The sequence below is a fragment of the Sinocyclocheilus anshuiensis genome, unplaced genomic scaffold, assembly GCF_001515605.1.
Source record: "Sinocyclocheilus anshuiensis isolate Anshui unplaced genomic scaffold, SAMN03320099.WGS_v1.1 scaffold1455, whole genome shotgun sequence".
In the NCBI taxonomy this organism is placed as follows: Eukaryota; Metazoa; Chordata; class Actinopteri; order Cypriniformes; family Cyprinidae; genus Sinocyclocheilus; species Sinocyclocheilus anshuiensis.
Genome location: NW_015541012.1, coordinates 535,824 through 552,631, shown reverse-complemented (window position 1 = coordinate 552,631; position 16,808 = coordinate 535,824). Strand labels below are relative to the sequence as shown.

The 16,808-nt window shown below is 38.4% G+C and overlaps 1 protein-coding gene across 4 annotated transcripts in view; it reads left to right on the top strand.

Annotated features, from left to right (window-relative positions):
- The window catches only part of sez6b (seizure related 6 homolog b), a 195,437-nt gene that overhangs the window by 94,456 nt on the left and 84,173 nt on the right, over positions 1 to 16,808 (top strand). For all 4 annotated transcript variants that reach the window (XM_016488765.1, XM_016488769.1, XM_016488766.1 and 1 more), the window contains exons 2-3: positions 6,762 to 7,502; positions 8,167 to 8,300. In XM_016488765.1, the coding sequence (XP_016344251.1) occupies positions 6,762 to 7,502; positions 8,167 to 8,300 (875 nt within the window). The remainder of the gene's footprint in view (positions 1 to 6,761; positions 7,503 to 8,166; positions 8,301 to 16,808) is intronic.

Here is a 16,808-nt window from a genome sequence, read left to right as displayed (position 1 = left end):
ATTTCATTTTACTGATAGAATTTACTGACTTATCTCCCAGATACGATGTCAAGGCCTTGAGAGTTCCGTTCTATGGTCCAGTTAGATGGATTTAAAAAAAAAAGAAACTAATATAGTTTCGTGCCCTGTGTCATTTACATTTCACCAGGTGAAAATAATATCTAAAGCTTTATGCTTGATTCATTTGTAACACATTAACCTCAAAACCTTTTCAGCTTTCTCTTTCTACAAATTGTATGGTGTAGCGATATGACAGCACTCAAAATATTATCAAACACTCCAACGCAGCTCCATTCTTCGCGAAAGATGGATAAAAAGGCGCACAGGAAACAAAAACCTCGAAAAAATGATATACGACCCACCAAATCACAGAGATGCCGATTTGCACGGGACTAATATTATCACAGGACCTTGGCGTTCGGCGAGATATGGTAGGTCATTTGCGGAGGAATTTTTACTTTACAAATTATAGACATAGCCGATTTGCACGGGATTAAGATCACAGACAACCTCCGCAATTATTACAAATGACTGGAGGTCACCAGGTAATACTAATCCCGTGCGAATAGGGCTTTAGTCTGTAACTTCACATAGAAAAGTTTTTTTTCCACACTAAAATGTTAACAACACATATTGTTTACATATTGTGGCTACACTATTGAAACCGTATCTTCACATTTACAAATGACCAGTTTACTTCCATTGTAAGTGCCTCATTAATCAAATTGCAATAATTTGCTCTTCCCCTAAAATAACTTTTCCACTTCTGTCGCTTAGCCCACACAGACTGTTGTACACTCTTAATCAGTACCCTAATAGCTTAATTTAGACATTGTTTTAACAAACTTTTATTCAATCTGGCTCCATTCAGGTGTGAAACACCCACTTTTCACTAATTTCCACTTTAATATCTTATTTAAAATCCTGCTTAACTTGGAAATATGTAATATTATGAAAGTAAAAGGGGGTTGTGACCACCATTTAAACTGATTTTAAACAGTTTTTGGTTCTCTAGCAAGCATTTTGTTATCACCATCTTTGTGTTCTGAAAGAGCTGTGTGGAATGGTTGGATAAATGGATCAGAATGCTTCGTTTTATTCTGACCTAGTAAAAATGGGGTTAAAAAAATCACCTGTAGAGCCAGTCTTTATTTTGTCTGACCAAAAAAATGACGGAACAAAAAGTGTTTTTAGGCCTTTCCACAAACCATTCCTCCAGTGAATAAAAATGCTCGGAAATGTAATCAGCTCCGTTTATTTAGGATTCCGTGGTCTGTTCGAGATAAGCCCCATTTTTAGTTACAGTCTATGAAAAGCTCAATGATAAACATCAAAGTGCCTCTTGAGGCGGTTCTCCATCACTCAGTCAGCCTTTGTATCTCTCCAACTTGAAGTGACTTTGGCTGAAAGAAGGAGGTGGAAAGAAATAGAGATGGAGGACAATAAAAGAAAAGGACGGCATGACTGTTATGGGAAGCAGACGAAGAAACCTTGGCTGTGAAGGTAGATGAATAGAGTGATGTGATGATTCATTTAAACAATTTTATGTATTTTCCTATATTGCCACTTCTAGCGGCTCAACTTAAATTAGTGATGTCAGATGTGTCAGAGAAGCCTATGCTAGTTACTTGCTGAGGCAGAAGTGAATCTTGATTTGTTTTTTTTCCCACTTGTTTTCTTTTTCATAACTTAGACTTGGCAGTGTGCTCCTTCCTGGAGGTTTTTTTTTTTTTTGCCTTCACAGTGGAGGCGCGGGGAGCTGGAGCAGACGTATAGCTGTGAGGGAGGCGCTGTGTTAGTTTCCCTGGTGCATTATTGATGCTAGCTGTACACAATGGGGAGGGGAGTGCTTTGCCTCACAGTCCTTCTCTTTTTTACAGTTTTCAGTAGATGCCTTGTGGCTTGTGGTGTGTGTTTTCTCTCTGTATCTGTCTCTCTGTCTCCTTTTTCTCACCATCTGTTTCGTTCTCTTGAAGCACAGTACCCGCAACGTCTCTTTACTGAGCTGTTATCAAAACTCACTTAGGGCTGGGACAGACAAACATCCTTGCAAGGAGGCGGTTATACTTTAATCAATGCAAACAGTGGCAAGCAAAAATTGAGTAAAAGATTTGCTGGGTGGCATGTGAAAAGACATCACAGAAAACTGTCCGTCTGCTACCCATCAACCTTTACTGTCAAAGTCAAACAATCCCTCCTCCGGTCACACAGCTGATACATGAGCTCTGGGAGATGAAGCCCCTCTGTGTCTTGATGGGCCTTAGATGCTGCTCTTTGAGCTTAGAGAAAGTATTTTAACACAGTATTTAACACAGTGTTAGTTTCCTCTTCTTCTGTTCCACAGACTTGTAATAAACTTATAGACAATCTTTCATGTGTATTGTAATGGATTTAATAGTTTTATTTCAAAAGAATAAATAATAAATTTACAAATAACAAATATATTATAAATTGTAATAAATAATAAATAATATACATTTTAGTAGTAGTAAATGTATAAAATATATAAAAAATAATTGCCTCAGGAATGGGATGTGTATATATTATATTATTATTTTGTCATGTACTTGTTAGATTTTTTTTTGTCACACTTTATTTTAAGGTCCAATTCTTGCTATTAACAAACCATTAACTATTAACTATCAATAAAATCCTAATTTGCTGCTTATTAATAGTTAGTAAGGTAGTTGTTAAATTTAGATATTGGGTAGGATTAGGGATTAGAATATGGTCATGTCGAATAAGTGCTTTATAAGTACTAATAAACAGCCAATATGTCACTAAAGTGTTACAGATTTTTTAAAATTTGAAGCAACTTGCACTGCATTTAAAATGGTTACTCCACCCCAAAATGAAAATTTTGTCATTAATCACTTACCCCCATGTCGTTCCAAACCTGTAAAAACTTCGTTCGTCTTCGGAAGACAATTTAAGATATTTTGGATGAAAACCGGGAGGCTTGTGACTGTCCCATTGACTGCTTAGTAAATTACACTGTCAAGGTCCAGAAAAGTATGAAAGACATTGTCAGAATAGTCCATCTGCCATCAGTGATTCAACCGTAATGTTATGAAGTGACGAGAATACTTTTTGTACACGAAGAAAACAAAAAGAACGACTTTATTCAACAATTTGTCTCCTCTGAGTCTCTCCGCATCACCGTAGCGCCATTTTGGAGAATATCCGCTGAACGCAAGCAGCGTACGCTCTTCTGTGTCAGCTGCGCTGCACGGATGCGCTGTTTTCGTTCAAATCAAAGTGTAAATACATGTAGAAAGCGTATCCTTGTGTCGCGGCTGACACAGAATAGCGTACACGTTTGCATTCAGTGGATATTCTCCAAAATGGCGCTACGGTGATGCGGAGAGACACAGAGGAGACAAATTGTTGAATAAAGTCGTTCTTTTTGTTTTCTTCGCGTACAAAACGCATTCTCATCGCTTCATAACGTTACGGTTGAACCACTGATGGCAGATGGACTATTCTGACGAATTATGTCTTTCATACTTTTCTGGACCTTGACAGTGTAATTTACTTAGGCAGTCAATGGGACAGTCACAAGCCTCCCGGTTTTCATCAAAAATATCTTAAATTGTGTTCCGAAGACGAGCGAAGCTTTTATGGGTTTGGAACGGCATGGGGTTAAGTGATTAATGACAACTTTTCATTTTGGGGTGGAGTAACCCTTTAAGGCAAACATTTTTATTGGTCCATGCATTCTCTGGGAATCAAACCTGTGACCTTGCTGTTGCAAGCTTCTGTTTTGTGTGAATTCACAAAGCCTTTTGTGTGAATGTAACACCGTGTCCTAACCAGATGCGATGTGATGAGATTCCAGTGACAAGCAATTTGTCTGTCCACAACAGATGCAGTGCTGCTCAATTAAAAGTCAATCAAAAAGCACATACTCAGTACCTGAGATTATCATTGTCATAGTTTGTTTTCTGTTGTTCCTGCCACGACGTCACAAAAATAGAAACCCTTTTCCCAAATAGAATCTCCTGTCACTCGTCGTGTATCGCTGTCAGGGTTGGTTAAAACACAAGTGTAATAGTGCTACAAGTGCATACAAAAGTTGTGTCCCAAATGATGCACGTACACCACTTAAAATTTCCAAAGGGTGCCGCGACTAAAAAAAGGTTGGGAAACACTGATCTAGTGTATGAATAGCCCCGCCCCCTCTAGCATGTAATTAAAGCTGCGACAGTTTGGAAATGCATCATGAAATGTCCAACATTCCACATTTCATCAAGTGCAACATCTGGGAAGTGCACATATTCTTTTTGAGAACACTCTCTTCACACTATTTATACTAAAAACGTCTAGAATAGTGCATAAGTATGTGAACTGGGACGCACCTAAAGTACAAAAACTCTTGGGGACAACTTATGAACTCAAAAATAGGACAATTTTTTGGAGATTGTGAAAGCAGCAAAGAACCCAGATTGCACTAGCGGGGTTGCCCAGGTAATATATGTACTGTAAGTTACTTTGGATGAAAGCTTCTTATAAATAATGACTAGTAAATGATATGCTTCTTTACAGATGTCTCAGGGCAACTTTTTGCATAAAAATGAATGACACCCCAGTTCTCCCTCCAGCTGTTATTTGCAGTAATTCTTCCTTCGTTGTGTTTCGCGCATAAAGGGCGTTATTTAAATAGGAGTTCAGTGAACATACCTATTTGCAAGTTAAGAGAAAATGCAACAGAGGGAAAAACAAAGCCCACACTCCCCCGCTGGTTTGTGTAAAAAGCTTCTAAGGCAGGCTCATGGTCATTTAAAAGTCAAATCCAGCCATTGAAGAGCACAACACTGAGGGACCTTTGAACAGACAGTGAAGTCAGTCTGAGAGATACTGTTTATACTCCACCAGCACTAATGGCGCAAATCAAACACTCTCCTGCCTCAGCACACCATGTCTGTTTGGTCTTGCCTGGAGTTTTTAGTGGAGCCTGGACTATGCACTGCTGTGGTTATGTGAAGTGCAGGGGGTATATGGGACTTTCCACTGGGAAGCGTTTGGGAATGCTGTTTTTTTCTACACAAAATCCCTGTGACATTGAGTGTGATATGCATAGTGATTTCAGAAGCTTTTTATAAGTCAGGAACTCCCAAGATACAAACTTTCACGCGTGGTTCTTTCCAGAAATGTTCGTGTTCTGGGTGAAATGGATAATAATTCACCTTGTAACATTAGGCACATTCATTACATTCAGCCTGTCTAATTTAACAACCTTGAAATTTGACATCGGTTATTCCATAATTACTCATATAAGGGCACAGCTAATAAATTAATCATAAAGCAAAGCCCGATTGAAATTTAGAGCTCACGACATTTGCGTTTTGGTCTTGTAAAAAAAAAATGGTTTTGGGGTTTGATCTACAAATGGCTGAATTCTGATGACAGGAATTGAGGACTTTCTGCCCTTTGCTTTGTCTCTCATGTGTCATTTTGCCTGGATCTGAGTGATGTGTTAGATGTCGATGTGATTTTTACCCTCAAAGTGAAGTCAATTGCTCATAAAACACACATCACCACTCGGCGAAACGATGTGTATCTTTTGCCTCTGACACTTCATAGGATAGGATAAGGAGAAAAAAATAGCCCGTCAGTTCCGTTCAGTTTGAGATATCATCCTCTCCCTTCCGTTCCTTTCGTGGGAACGCGCTTCAGATACACCGGGAAGCAGATTGTTATTAGTAAGTCGAAAAACAGAAAGAGAACTATTAGGGTGCAAATGAAGCATTGTGAAATCAAAAGTTTCCCCGGCACGAAGCAGCCTCCTGAAGGCCGGCTGATTACATCTCACCAGGTGCAGGTGGAGGAGATCCATTTTCACCGCTACACTTCTCAAATCCACTCATTACAACGTGCCGCCTGATGATGGTTTGGACTCATTAATTGGCAAGGGAGGAGAGAGAGCATTCAAATGAACAATTATGGTGAGGGAGTTTATTTTTTTTCCTCCACATGCTCCAAGGCGTTTTCAAAGCATCTCCAATCATACTCCATTTAGCAGATACATTTCCATTTTGTTAATGTGCTAGGGGTTCTGACCCCGCAGTATGAATGCTTTGCAATTTCATATGGCTGAACCACAAAGCGTCATGAGCCGTATAAGCTGCACAGTCCTCCTCTTCTTGGGTGGTATAGAGTGGAAATTTGTTGTAAGGCTTAACACAAGGTCAGGTGCCTGGCTTTGAAATATGTTAAAAACGACTATAGTTGTTTGAACACCCAAGTTATTTTTGTAGCTCTAAATCACTTTGTTTTGTTTTTTATGCTTTTCATGCTCTCTTGCCAGGGGGGTATCTAGCCTTTTGTCAGTAGTGGGACACAGTCCCCCCACCTAAACAGTGTGCCCTAATTATATTACTATGGATATATGGACATGAACCTATATTTTTAATAGTTTAGCAAGCTGTGTTGCTTTATGCTTTAGTTATAAATTTTCTGTGTTTTAGTGACTTTTGGAGAATTATCATTTTGCAATTGCTTATGGGGGAATTAAGTGTGGTTTTATGTTATATTGTTTTGTGTTACTGATATTATTTTATAATGTAAAAGCACTTGGTCAATAGGAAAAGTGCTATAGAAATAAATGTGATTGTTTAGGATGTTGAATTCATCACTGAAATATCAAATCAAAAATCTTTCATCAATGTACATCAGAAATTATGTTTTTGGTGAGATTAACTCTATTCTAAACTCACTGTATGTATATGTCATAATGAGCTTGTATTGACTCTCTCTTCCAGGTTCTTTTATGGACAGGAGGTTGGCAGTCACCCAAAGAGGAGATCAGCTGGAAGCAGAGGACAGGTCCAATCCATATCACACCACACAGGACACAGACAGAGGCCTGCCCCTGTTCACAACGGCTCCCCCTAACAATGGCCTCGACCACCATCCGCCTTTTAAGCCCTACCCGCCTTACGACCCTCGGGGCCAAAGCCATGAGCAGTATTTTCAGGACAGCGGAGGGGCAGCTCACCATCCCACAATGCCATCGTCTAATTCCCATCTCCTCCAGGATCCGTCCACACAGCTGGTCCCACACAAGGACGCACCTCCATTCTCTGATGTAGCAGCTCCCAGAACCACCACACTGGCTCCATCAGCCGCCGCCCTCACCCAGCCACACGTGCCCAACATCCAACACAAACCTTCAGCTGAAACACAGAGCAGAAGCACGGAGGAACCACCCGTGTCCATGACTGTAGCGTCAGTGACCACCACTGACGTGCACACATCCGCACCGCCTGCTTCCAAACAATCAGACAGAGGAGATGTCACTCCGACCTTAAACAACGAGCCCAAAGATGCAACAATCCTGCTGAAAAGAGACAAAGAAAAGTCCTCAATACTCAAGGTAGAACATGGCACTCCAGGAAGTGATGTTGCTGTAAAAGCATCATCAATGTCTGGGGATTTGGATGAGGAGACCACCACCTCCACCATCATCACCACAACGGTTATTACGACCATGCAGGCACCAGGTACCATTCACACGATCCGCGTGACTTAGATTTACATATTTTTTACACAACTTCCTGATGCGTAATTCAGAGCTCTTCAGAGATTTACCTGCCCTGCTTGTGCCTAAAGATGTGGGTTTTGAGATGCCAGTGGATAAGCAGTTTTGTGCCGCTCCTAACATGAAGACTTATGCAATAAGTAGATTGGCGTAGATTTGTGCAATAAATTCTGGGGTCTGAAAAAAATGGATTCAGGCTACATGTTTGTCCCTTTAAACTAGTTGTTCAACCAACTGACAGTTTGATTATGAAAGTATGTAATTCTGCACATCCCTAATAACTAAGGCCAAGCATATGAATTTATATGGAGCGAGAACATATCTCTTGACCCTAAGCAGCGTTTAACTCTAGAGGAAGATAAAGGAGCCGACAGAGCAGAAAGACCTCAATGCTACCAGAAAATATTCACTCACCTGCCATTTCACCTGAATTGTTCGCATGCTCCTACACAACAGGGCAGGAAAACTGACCCTGTTGAATCAGACAGAAAATGAGAAAATCTTGAAGGACAATTAAAGATGGAAGGGAATGCAATGAAGTGAGATGGAGAGAATGAGAAAAGGCTCGCCTCTACTGATGCACACTTTCTCTGTCTCTCTCTGTCCTTTTATCTTTTCTAATGCAGCTCCATGCAACACCAATTTCACATCGCCGGGAGGCTACATAGAGACACTGCAGCAAGCCAGGAGTTGGTACAATACGGATGTGGACTGCACATACACCGTGACAGTCTACATGGGCTATGGGGTGGAAATTCAGGTAAATTCATCTCACGGTGCTTTTGTTATTGACCCAGTCCCTGGAAACGATCTAAATTACTGTGGTAATCCAGTTCTGCTCTTTTATTCTTGAAAGGTTAAGTGTGTAATTTACTGTGCCTCTAGTATCAAACAGAAAAATAGTGACTGTTTTCACAGAGGTTTTGCAGACACGCCCCCTGTCTGCCATTGGTCAGGCAAACAGATAGACCCACCCCAATTTCACACTAGTGGTTAAGTCAATGCAGCCGTCAAACTGGTTGGAAATGTTTTTCTAGCACCAAAGAGCCACAGTGTTACACTTTTCAGAAATCAACCTGAAAATGGCTCTCTTATAGTTCTCCCTGAATATGAGAAAAAGCATTTTTACATTGGAAAAATTCCTACATTCAGCTTTAAGAAGTGTGTTTTAGATGTAAAGGTTACATATAAATGCAGCTGCTGTTCGTACAAAAGCTGACAGAAATGGCTGATGTATTTGAATGGTTTGGGAGAATATCTGTCAGTGGCAGATGCAGATGTATAATCTATTTATTTGTTTTTTATAATTCTGCTATTGATGGCTCTGTTTTGAACCCTTGTGATCTGCCTATAAAATCTGTTCTAAATGTTGTGAAAATATGACACATTACAAGTTATTTGTGTCAAAATCACTGCATGTATACTTCAAGGATAAGACAATTCCAGAAACCATTGCAAGAAGCTAATTTGTTTGTTTGTTAGTTTAATAAAATGGTGGACAGAGTCCGGAGAGATGTTCTATTCTATAACTATATTTTAATCAGTAGTGAAGTATTATTAAACAAAAAATAATAAAATCTACCCCCTAAAAGTGTGCCTAACTTGCTAAATATTAACAGATTTTATTTTATTTAATTTCATTTCATTTTGTTTTCAATATATTCATTTACTCTCAGATTTTCTCTTTTGTCATATACATTTCAAGCAAATTTTTGATTAGATACTGCCTTTTTAGACAGTATAGAAGCTCACCAGGATTTGGAACAAAACCATGATATACGCCCTCACAAAAATCACCTTGATCCTTATGATTAACTGCAGCCTCCTTCATAAAATATACAATAGCCATTACCTCCCTGACCTTCCAGATGGTTTAGCAAATATATCTTGAATAGTAAAGATCACGCATACCAAATCACTGTCAACCATCACGCAAGCTGCGCGGCATCTTAGTTGGTAGAGAGAGAAGGACTGTGAGAGGGAGGGGAGCCTTGTGTCTCATCTCATTCCTCCTTTCCTTGTACAGACTTGTTAACCTGGGACAGTGTATAAATATCTCTCTCTTTTCCAGCAATTATTCAATGTGACTGATATGTGCGGAAGCCACACAGTTCCTCCCTTAATTAATTGCTTATGGATTATCTGTCCACTCCTTTTGTTTGTTTATGGTATTCTTTAATGCCCTCCTGTTAAACTGTCTCTCAGGCAACTCTTAAGTTAATTAAAGCCACCTCATCCTTCTGCTGATAGACAAAAATAATGTTTAATTCAGACAATGCGAGGACCTGCTTTGCATTTGCTGTGGTCTTACGGCCTAATTTATTCAGTTGGTCCTGGTTAAGCCTTCCTCTGATCTAGAAGCCTCTCTGAATGCTGTACAATCCCGTTTTGAGACCTCATGAGGATCTTGGACTTTGAAGGTGGTCATCAGGAGGGTTAAAATGCATTTAAACCATTTCCATCATTCAGTCGAGGGGAAAAAAAGAGATTTGATTCTTTAGATCACTTCCTGCTCGTGCTGGATGGCCATGGCTTTCACCAGCTGGATTCTTCTGGGAATCGGGTATTAGTGGTGGTGGGTGGTTGCTGACCTTGCGTGTCGAGGGCTGTTCTGGGCAGAGAGCTCATCACCTGTACAGGCCTGACCTGCTGATCCAGGCCAAATGGCTAAACCCTCATAAGTCTGAGCTCAGCGGAGGGAACTCAGGTCATGCCTCACTCTTCCTTTTATACCCAGATACTGATCTTTAGACTCCATCTCCCCCGAGAGCGACATCCTGCTGAACTCGCCTACGGTGATGGAGATGAGTCATCTGAGGAAGTAAGGTGCTCTCTTTCACGGGAGTTCAAATATCATCTGTATAGTGCCACTCCAGAACATCCTTTTTGTTGAGGATTCATTTCTTGATGGAAGCTGAGTTTGAGCTTATTTGACCCAATTATGTCATTTTTAAAAACACGTTACATTTTTTCACCAGTACTAGATTCCACTTATTTGGTACATCTTTTGGGGTTGTCAAAATACCAATACTAGTAATAGTTATACCGTATATTGACAAATTAAATTAAAACAATGGCATTTCGTCTTTATTTCCCAATTAAATAAATGTTTCCTCAGTTTTTTATAATTAAAACTGAAGTAAACAGTGCTTGTGCAAGTCCAAATATCTTATAGCAGTCTTACAACAAACTAACTTTCTTTCTTGCATGGAATAAAATCTTTAATAGAACACTGCTTTCATATAATGAAAGTGAATGGGGACCAGGCACTGCTGTGATTTTATTTTTTTTTATTTTGGCATTGACTTGGTATTAACTTTTGACATCCCTAGTGTCTGTAGTCTATATATGTGACCCTGGACCACAAAACCAGTCTTAAGTCACTGGGGTATATTTGTAGCAATAGCCAAAAATACATTGTATGGGTCAAAATTATAGATTTTTCTTTTATGCCAAAAATCATTATCATATTAAGTAAAGATCATGTTTCATGAAGATATTTTGTAAATTTCCTACCGTAAATATATCAAAACTTAATTTTTGATTAGTAATATGCATTGCTAAGGACTTCATTTGGATAACTTTAAAGGCTTTAAAGGATTTTTTTTGCACCCTCAGATTCCAGATATTCAAATAGTTGTATCTCGACCAAATATTGTCCTATCCTAACAAACCATACATCAATGGAAAGCTTATTATTCAGCTTTCAGATGATATATAGATCTCAATTTTGAAAAATGTACACTTAAGACTGGTTTTGTGGTCCAGGGTCACATATGTTAAACTTTGTAAGATTCATCCTCAGATGGAACAGGAGAGAACATCACTACTTTGTACAAGATAATACACATTGTAAAACACTCCATTAGATGCTGCTTGACAGTATAAACATGCCGTAATTGAGAAAAAAAATAAAATAAGCGATTGTTTTTAAGTGTCTTGAATTTCAGGTCCTACCATAATAGTGCCTGAATGTATAGTTTAGTGTAATGATCTTTACTGCGATGATGCCCACAAGCAAGACATATCTTGTCTATTAGGGCAGAGCAGGAAAAAAAAATAGCTCGTCCTCATTCTCAATTCTGTTTTGGACAGAGAGTAGATGTTTAATATGGCAGCCTGGTGCTTGGAGATCACTTCTGTCCACTCAGCCATGACAGTTGCCATGACTCTGGGTATTATCACTGCTTGTAAACAATTACCAAGTTAATAAGAGAGCAAGATGGCACATTGGAAATTTAATGAGTCTGAATCTTGGGGTGCTGAAGAGTGCAGGCTAACACCTAGAGCTTTAAACTATCCCCTTTATTTTTCATTGCGGAAGGGAGCTATTTATATATAAAGAGTTCTGATTCGTATTGCTGCTTTAGATGCATAATTAGAAGAATAACAAGTGCAGTAAATAGTATGACTATTTGTGCTGCAAACCACTTTTTATGATTTTGATAATTAAATTACAAAGAAAAAAACCTGTTTGCAGAATCAAACAGCATAACAGACTGCTTTTGTACAGCTAAACATAAAAAAATAAGGTGTGTAAGGGAAACAGGTCAATTTAGCTCAAAGGGAATCATTTAAGATTTTAAAGGGAATTTGGACAGAATCACTGTTTTACGGCTGATTTCAACCATGTTTTGACCAAATCTTAGATTGTCTGATTCGGTCTGATACCCTACAGGTGCATGACCTTGTTTAAACAAAAAAGCTCTGGATTTAAAACTGAAGTATATCAAGTGCATCACAAAACAGAAATGCAAAAATAATAATGGCTTTTTTCACAGGTTTTCACATTAGCTACTGGTCAAGTAAACAGATTGCTCCATCCTAAACTCGCGCCATTTGTTGGCCCACTGGTTGGAATGCATAAACAAACAGAGCAATGTTAATACTTTTCATCTCTGCATATTAGGCTAGGACTTAGAAAGTGTTTTAACATTAAAAAATATACACTTAAGCTTAACCTAATAAGATCTCAAAAGTTTTGTACAGAAGTGCTTTACAGATAGTTAATACATTGATTTCACTAATTGCTTGAAATTTCACACTAAAAAATTGCTACTTCTTGTACATTTATCTCTTATTGCTTGAGAAAAATCTCACTACATTTTTTCCTGTTGTTTGTTTGTACAGCCATTTTTAGGTGTTGATTGCCAAGCTATTTTCATCACTTTTCCTCTCTGGGCAAGTGGCAAGTGAATATCCACATCTGAAGTAAGAAATAGCAGTGCAGGATTTGAGTGTTTGAGTCCTTGGTAACTACTTCACTGCAGAAACATTAGTTTTTATATTATTCTTTGAAGACACATTGGAAAAGATAAGACAGCACTCTTGGTTTCAAAACCGCACTGGCCCCTATTAAATTTCCATACAATGAAATTCTATAGTGGACAGAGCTGTTCTGGACCCTTTTGACTTTCATTGAAAGTACAAAAACATTTGAAACATTTGAAACACCATTGCTTTAATAAAAATAAATAAAAAAAGAGGTGTCAGATCCTGAGAGAAATGGTACGTTCAACATATTTCAGTCAGCTACAGCTTTTCTGTCGGTTGTAACTTTGAAGTTATTCAAATATCAACCATTTGGCCATTTCATGAGGAATGAAGCATCTGGCATTCAGATGGATGGAGTTATCTACTTCACAGTTTGTAGATTTCAGTTTTTGTATTATTCATTCCCGGCTCTTCGGCCAAACGCTCAGCTTATTATGGTTTGTGTCTCCGTGCTGCCTGAGCAATTTTGTCTTTTTAACTGTGCTGTCTCCCCTTCATGCTGACTCATCAGTGCAGTGATAACGCATCCTGAGTCCAGATAGTTCCCCTAAATGGACCCATAGATATTCCAGCTGTCACGGTTGATCCAAGGAAGGCAAGGAAGATGAAGGTAATCCACATAAATGCTTTTAAATAGAATCCACACGATACACGAAAGGTAAATACTCCAGGTTAAACAAACACATGTGACACTAAACAAAAACCGACAGCAAACTGAACAGACAGGAGACTATAAATAGGGCAGATAACGAGGGGCAAACAGGTGATGAGGATCAACTAATAATGAGAAAATGAGAAAGTATGACCAAATATGGGCACAGAGGGAGAAAACACAACAAACAGTCCATAACTGTGACACCAGCGAGTGTGCAAAAACTGTCAGTGCACCCCATGGGTAGATATGGCAATATGGATTGGGTGCTTAAACAGCACCTTGAGTAGTAAGTGGGTCAAAACTCAAGCCACTGTCCACCGGAGTTAGGGGGATCCATAAGTCGTCTCCAGAACCATGGGTGGCGCATGGACATTGACCGAGGGTCGATACTCTCAACTGCCCTGGATTAAGTGGGTCCTCTGTACAGTTCAATAAATATAGTTTGGTCTCTAGCCTGTCTGAGCTGATAGCTGAGATTGATTTGAATGCATTTGTCAAGCTGGACAGTTAAACACCCAGAAGTCTGTTGGCAGGGTCCCTTCAAAGTGTCATGTTAACAAAGTGTTTTGCTTAAAGAGATTTTTGCTCCTTTGTAAGGATCTTCTTTGTTTCTCAAGGACACGTTTATTTCTTTTGATTTGGTGTTAAATGGTGGTCATAATTGGGACAGTGCCTATGATAAAGAAAAGGAAATCCTTTAAGATTTACTGTTGGAACCATAGGAGTTTGAAGAACCTTTGCATTTAAAAAGTTTCAATCTTATGAATCTATCTATCTATCTATCTATCTATCTATCCCCTAGATGCAAATTCTTAAATATTCCCTTTTTTTTTTTTTTTTAGATGTTGAGTGGAGCTATTTAAGTGGTCTCTGATCAAAGCTGCTCTTAGTGCTGTACATCTGAGGTTTTGAGCCAATTCACCTCACACATCAGTGTTTGAAGTATCATTCCCCTCAATAGCATGGATCAATAACCTCAGACAGCACAATTTCATCTGCCCTCCTCCACAGCTCACTTCTAACTAGAGGGCTAATGGTCAAGTTTTATTAATAGCCTGTCACTTGTTTTCATGAGCCCTGTCCTCTATGCTGTCACAGTTTGTAGCAAAGCCTGTACAGGACGCTGCTCGTGCCCTGAACTAAGCGCTGATGTTTTTATAAGTGTGGATGTGTAGAAATGAGATCCTATTGTTTTGCAGAGGACTTCTTTTCTTCTCATTCCCATCATCTTATCCCTTTCAGGGGGGTACTTCAATGTGGCTTAATCTTTTGTAGATTTAAGACATAAAAGTAAAGGTCTTAACCAGCCAGGAGAGATTTGTGCTAAACTCATTTGAATTTGAAAAGTGTGGTTTAGCTGTGGAATGAGGTTATAACAAGGCCACTCTCCTAATTTTCCCTGTTCCCCTCAAAGCCGCCAGGAAACTTTCACAACACAATGAATTAATGTACAATAATATAGTTGAAAGGGTTTTATGACTGCTATCATTCATAAAACTTATCCATGAAATTATTCACATTTTCCCAAATGTAACTGCTATAATCTACTAAAGACCCGAATTTCAAATGATCTTGAGGATTAAGTCTACAGTTAATGCTCACTACTCAGTAGTAGCATTAGTGAAATTTCATGAATTTTAATTTCAATTATTTATACATATGAACACACTTTTATTTAAATAAATTAAATTAGATTTTAATAATTCTTTTAACTACATTATTTTTTTAATTTGTTCCAGTAAACAGTGGTTAATTTATAAAATAAGCACATTTTAAGTAAGAGGACAACTAAAAACAGTACAACAAATGTGTTTAACTGCAGTGTCAATTATACAGTAAACATTCAAAAAATCATATGCAAAATTAAACAGCTTAAATTATTGTATTACAAAAACTCAGAACATAGGAACATAACACACAAACATAACAGTTAGGGTGACTGCAAATAACAAATGTTATTCGTTATATTTGTTATATGCTATATTTGGAATTGCATACTGCCATGCTATACTGTGTATACTGTTCATAGAATGGACATTTTCAGTATGTATATAATGGAATGACCTGGAACTGCAGTATATTCCGCTATGCAACATGCCTGAGCTTCCATTTCCATTTATTGTTTTTTTTTTTAAATCTTTTTCTTGACTCATTATTTGATTTTGCTGACAAAAATTAAGATTAAGATCTATAAATAAATAAATAATCATGGTTATTTCAAAAATGATTGAACACCATTTCTTGCTTTTTTAATGTATGTCTATATTATTTTAATGTACCATACAGTATGTACTGCACAGTGTTCAGTAAATAGTAAGCTAGTATTCCATTTTTAACATAGCCAAAGAACTACTAGCAAGTATCATCTTCCAGTAGATTACCATAATAATATAAATACTAAGACTGTTCTTTTCATGTTAAAGATTTGAGACCTAATAATGAATTTAGAGTAGATGCATTTGTCATTTGCCATTTTGCTCTTTAAACACATTATATGCATTTTAATGACTCACTGATTATGATTTCAAGGCTTACGCTTGCTTGTTGTTTCAGTGGTATGAAGTGTATAATCATTGCAAAATAACAAAGTCACACTTGATTAGAATCCATTTAAACTTATTGCATCGAGTAAAATTAAAAAAAATTCCCCGCAAATGAACTCTAATAATGAATGTGATTCATGTCATTCTAATCTGATAGTAATGTGCATGTAACTGCATGGATCACATGCCAGGTATGAGACACCCTTGAGTGTTTATACCAATGTCAATTCCCATTGCCCTTGATTAATGCAGGGCGTCTATTGTACAATAAGCTTCATGCATTAGAATGCAGGGGCACCTGAGTGAGGGAACTCAGTTAATTTATCAGCGTCCATCGGAATTAATTACAGATCCAGAGTGTGAAAGTCAGCCGTGACTAATCACATGGGCACCAACGTCCCACAAGTGTCATTTTTCTCAAGGCGCACCACCCCGTGGCTTATTTGAAACCGGTGTTAGTGCACCGCCGTGCAGTTCTCCTCTTGACTAATTGTGTTTGTCCTGACGATGCGCTTTTCTGTCCTACCAGTTCTCTCTGACTGATTGGTTCTGTCTTTTACGTCACAGATATCTGAGGAGTGAGCATCTGGGCGGAGGGTTTCGCATTTCTTTGTCTCTTGTGGCATCTCACTGAGGTGTGATCAGCAAATAGGGTGCCTTATCTGCACTTTAGAGGGGAAACTCAGCAACTTGGTGTTCAGTAAACGTAGTGCAGTTTTGGTGTTTTGTAAGCCTGAATACGTTGCTTTATCAAATGTGACAATTCGATTGTGGTATTCTTAAATTGATCATTTAA